Genomic DNA, 5,540 nt, shown 5'->3' with positions numbered 1-5,540 from the left:
AGGTCATGTAAATGTTTCATTAAATTCAAAACTTTTTTTGGTGGAAAATATTAATATGTTTGATATTTTATGAGAGATAAATGTATCAGCTTCACAATTGAAACAATTGCGCAGCCAGAGTGATTGACTGTATGTAGTGCGCATCGAGAAAAGAAGGTGCTCTCCATTTCGCTATGTTCAATTTTTTGATAAACTATACCTGCTGAAAATTTGATGGCGGGGAACACATGGGACTTCTAAGGCATCGCGCAAACATTCTTCACGCACTGCGGCAGCTTTGATCTTGGTTCATTTGCATAGCGCTGCGTGCGCTTAGCTTTTTCGAGTGATCTCCTTCTCAATAATACCTCCATGGTAGAACATGTGATTTAAATTATATCTGCATAATTTGAAAGATATTCTTTTATTTAAGTTTTTCTGAATAAAAGTAAATTATTGCCGCTATTGATTTCATCTGTAATTTCGTTCCATAATTCCATATTATACTTAATTATGGGCTTATTTCATTTGTCACCTAAAATATCATAGTGTGGACAGCTTAACATAACAATATGACTAAAAAAAGTTGGTCTGTCCTTCACAGCATTGTTCATTTGTTTTTAAAAAATTTGTCACGATATAAATATATAATGACCAGGGGCGTGACTAAAGATGACATGGACTAAAGCCCAACACAACAAGTAATCATCTCTAAACCCCTGGTCAATAACAATACGATAAAATATCATAAAAAATATAAGGGGAAAGAAAGATTAAAGATAAAATTGTTTTATTGTTGTATAACAATCTTGAGATTTCTTGTAAATATAATTTAATTCAGGTAGGCCTATATTAGCATTTTAACATCTGCTTAAATATATAGGGCTTGATTGCAAGCATTATTGTACGGGTGGCAAATCATATTCGTTTAAATTTTAGTAAACATAAATATAAAAAATAATTATTTAACAATTCTTCAATGAAACTACTGTGTGTTTGCTGACCCATAGAGATATGTATGACCTAGTTGATGTCCATTATACCTTTAAATATGCATGGAGGAATAAACTATTTAATTCCTCCATGCTCTATGATGGACATTCACCATCATTTGGGAAAAAGTTCATTCTTTTGTACAATATTGCTCATGTGAGCTTTAAAAATCTTAGTATGTCAGTATAATTTCAAAGAGAGAAGGGCACCTTTTCCCTGCTGAATTCACCTCATGATGGTGCTAAACTACGGTCCCAGGGATTAGCCCATAATAATTCCTAATAGTAAATCTTAATGTAAGGAAGATCTTAAAGTTGATTTATTGTTACATGTCCGATTAATAATGAATTTGGATTTGAACGATTAATGTAAAACTAACAGGCACGAAATAGAATGGATTATTACAAACAATGAAAACTTTTAATAAGACCACCCCATACTTTATGCCAAACTTTACATACTCAGGGTATGACTTGAATAACCAGTAAAGCCCAGTTGAAATTTTTCAGATACAGTGTCACCCTGTACTTTAATAACAAATTAATGGTTGGCTTTATATGGACCTTCCACTAAGTCTTACCCCTTGAATGTTATAGGTAAGGTCCCACAAAACAATTAGCGTAATGTTTATTTTGCTGGATAAAATTTATGCCAATATTTTTTTATGGTTTATAAAAATTTAAAGTAATGCATGCATTTGTTTCTGACAAATTTTTTTTTGGATGAAATTTTGTCAGTTATGGGCCCATTTAAGCAAAGGATTCGTCTAAATCTATATCTAGTACTAGTTTACTTATTTCAGCTTGAAGATCAACACTTATTGGTTTGTTATCATCATCCTGATCTTCTGAAGGCTTCAGTAATTCTAGAATACTTTTTTTAGCATTTTTAATTTTTTCCCGACATTCTAGTTTGACTTCATAAAGTTGCTTCTGTAAACATTCATTTTGGGCTTTCAAAACTGAGCTTCTTGAGCACAACACTGTCTCTTCTGTACATATACATTCTCTTGCCCGGCAGTCTGTTGCAACAGCTTTGTTACACTGATCCAAGTTCACTAGCTCTTGTAGGAGCAGGTCTTTGTCTTCCTTGGTGATCTTGAAACTACCATCAGGTAGGGGATGGCAGGAATCATTTAGAAAGTCTTTGAGATCTTGTTTCTTTTTCGTGATAACCTTTTCTATGTTTAGGTCAGGATCAGCTACTTTAACAATTCTTCCTAAAAATTAAACAGAAAATTATTATAGACATATTTCATTGTTTTACTACTACCAAATTCCCACGTTCATATCTACATTGTCTTTTTATTTTTATTTACTATCTATTAATTACTCTATTATTGTATTCAATTCATGCTCTATGTATACTTTCGTGCCTTTGGTCATTTATTTTGAAGTTGCATAATAATTTTATTATTATTATTATTATTATTATTATTATTATTATTATTATTGTTATTATTATTATTATTATTATAAGATTGTAATACCTTACTGTTATCACATCATCATTATTATCATTATGTCAATCATCATCATCTTTATAATCATCATCATGATGACCATCCCCATTCCCATAATCATCATCAGTGGTTGTTCCAGAAATTAGATTTTTTGTCCGATGACCTCATGTGGTGCCTCAATTATCCTCACAATCATTATATAATCATCATCACCATTATTATAATAATAATAATACTCAAACATTTATAAGGCGCCAATTTCAAATTGAATGATCGAAGGCACGAGCGTTATTACCCCTGGTCACTGGATAATGTACAATGGCAAGCCAGCACAAAGTGCAACTTTCTCTGCTCCCTGGGGAGCATCCCTAGTTGTTTGCTACTTCTTTAGCGCACAAAACTAGAACATTCAATGCCACAACATCCTACCAGGTACCCATTTATACTCCTGGGAGAGAGAGACAAACGTAGATAAAGTGCCTTGCCAAAGATACAAGCGACTTGCACAGCGAGAGTTTTGAACCCCTGACCTCAAGGTTGGGAGTCCAAGCCACAGTCGATGCGCCAACCACTTCTCATCCTCCCCACCAAATTCCCCAACCCAATTCTAACTACTAAGATTACGACAACCATTATCATAATCATCATCACAACCCATTATAAATTTAACGTTACTATGTCTGGTACTCTCCACTTATTCTTTTCTCATTGATTCTTTTTCTACTGACTAATTCTCCACTAACCTTTTCCTTCATCATTCTTGTTGAGTATCTCCAAAAGGTGTGGCTTATTTACCATGCCCAGTGCATCTTTAAAAAGGCAGAATGCATTTGGTCCTTTCTGTTCTAGTCCATCTAATAAAAATGTCATAGGGTGATCTGTCGCATCTCCAATTGAACGACGTTTTATAGTTTGAAGCTCATTTGGGGTGAACAAACCAACCTGGATCAGGGGGTTAACGAGTTCCTCTATTGTCAGATCCTCACAAAAATTAACCCTACAGCGACGGAGAGTTTCCTTGTCCTTCACATCCATACCATTAATATTCATCTCAGTACTCAGTCTGAACTGAAATTATATTTTAAATAAAGGATATACTGTTTTTATTGATTGAGTCTGATTAGGACTCAGTTTCAGATTCACATAGAACAGTACATGAAATTTCCTGACTTGTAATATACACACATACCAGTAAAAGTCATTAAAATATTTTAGTATTATAAGATTAAAAATATTATATAAAAAAGGTAAGAGTGACACTGTAAAACACAGAGATTCTCAGTTGGATTTCACAATCTTACGAAAATGATAACGCATATGAATACGTCATTATCATTAATATTGTCATTCATGTCTCAAACATTCTTGCCAATATGCTGTATGAGCTACATATAATCCTTGGCTCTTGCAAACGGCATGAATCGCCTACGTAATTGTGACAAATACGTTATTGTAGGGTAAGGGTTGTCTACAAATTTGATGACGTAACCATATTCGTTGTTGTTTTCGTAAACTTGCAAAACTACAAATATACAGTATATAAAAGGTATATAAAATGGATTAATGTAACTATAGAAATTGTTGAATGTTAAAACCAAATAGAACTACGAAAACCATTTATAAACTTGTACCTATATTAAAATTGCAAGTATACATATTTTAATCACCTTTCTAAAGTTGACAGAATGAAAAAAAAAATTTTCATCCATCATTAATTTTGTACATGTTCTACATGTATAACCAATATAGACGACCATTATAACTATATAGTAAGTTAGATTATTGAAGATCATTGTTTGAAAACAAGCCATGAACCATTCCATCCATCATGTAATATGATCGCCTTTAACTTCCTGTCCTGAAATTCATCGACCCTGCCCAAACGGGAAGTGTCAAAGTTCATAAGGCTTCCCTGGGCCGACTTAAAATAACAACTGGGAGCCGAAAATTTGTTTAAATCGGCTCTGAGTCGGCTGCATTTAAGGCGTATTAAAATATTCTTCAAATAGGAGGAAATTTACCCGAAGAAATGCACTCTGCACTAAAGTGAATGTACCACAAAGTCTCTATACATACAGCCTGTTTGTATTACATATTTTAGTTAACAATTTCAAAGGTAGATTTTTATAAAACTATAATGATAATAAAGAAACGGAACCATAATGATAATCACTCACCTATGTCACAGTTAATATTTTATCCATCAACGACAACTTGGTATATACTGAAACTTGTTTTAAGCTTAAAAGTAATAATGATTTCCAGTTAAAAATGCTCTGATTAATAACCATACCAAAATTAACATCACAAAAGATAATTGTTGGTGATCACCATGTAGTACATTTATTAAAAGCATTACATTTTTGATAACCAACAGCTAAAGAACTACTGTATTTCCTGTTGATGTCAAAAGGCCATAATTTTATTTGCGGCTTGCCAATAAAATAAAATGTTCAGAGTTTCTGATTGGCTATTAGATGCACGATGTGTATACATTGTCTTGTACAAATATGCAGTATTGCAGGTATTTACTGCTCTATTAATCACATAACATTCAGGGCAATAACCAGACATCATGTGTTTTATTCCACAAGTAAATTGTAAGGCCTGTATTTTGTTTCACATAACTTGTGACTCCACAATAAAGACTGGACCAGGGGCTCTAAAAACGTTTGGCTGATGACCCAAACAAACATCCAGTAATTAGCTGTGACCCTCTTCCCGGAATGTTCAAAATTAAAATTTAAGTATTAATAAAATGTTTAAATGATATCGTGCATTCTCTTTACTAACAGCAAAATATAGCATTATATAAAATTGAAATTAAAGAAAGTGCTATTTATTTGATGACCCAATTCTTGGTTGCGACCCATAGCTTGAGAACTGCTGGACTAGACATTACCGTTTCAGCAAATCATTGAAATTTCAAACTGTAAAAAAAACTGAAACTCTTTGCCGGAAACAACCACTAGAATTTATAGACGATAAACTCTTCAAGTAAACACTTAACACCCACTCAATCAACTGAGTATATAATTATTACAATTCTTTTCTGATTTGCTCTGCTCGGTGGCGGATCCATGGAGGTTCAGGGGTTCGGACGAAC

At 33.2% G+C, this 5,540-nt stretch overlaps 1 protein-coding gene across 3 annotated transcripts in view; it reads right to left on the bottom strand.

The window, feature by feature from the left end:
* Nucleotides 1-335: 335 nt before the first annotated feature.
* LOC117124363 overlaps nucleotides 336-5,540 on the bottom strand; it is a 6,147-nt gene continuing 942 nt past the window's right edge. Inside the window, exons 2-4 of one of the 3 annotated variants that reach the window (XM_033270584.1) lie at nucleotides 4,612-4,675; nucleotides 3,178-3,502; nucleotides 336-2,191 (exon numbers count right to left, since the gene is read on the bottom strand). In XM_033270584.1, coding sequence (XP_033126475.1) covers nucleotides 1,722-2,191; nucleotides 3,178-3,484 — 777 coding nt within the window. In that variant the 5' untranslated portion in view covers nucleotides 3,485-3,502; nucleotides 4,612-4,675 and the 3' untranslated portion in view covers nucleotides 336-1,721. Of the gene's footprint in view, nucleotides 2,192-3,177; nucleotides 3,503-4,611; nucleotides 5,065-5,540 lie in introns of those variants that run through there. The other 2 variants (XM_033270582.1, XM_033270585.1) reach the window with 2 other exon arrangements.

This window comes from Anneissia japonica, unplaced genomic scaffold, assembly GCF_011630105.1.
Source record: "Anneissia japonica isolate Jap-2015-1 unplaced genomic scaffold, ASM1163010v1 scaffold750_len1593409_cov174, whole genome shotgun sequence".
NCBI lineage: Eukaryota > Metazoa > Echinodermata > Crinoidea > Comatulida > Comatulidae > Anneissia > Anneissia japonica.
The sequence above is the reverse complement of the archived record's forward strand: the minus strand, read 5'-3'. Positions and strand labels throughout refer to the sequence as shown.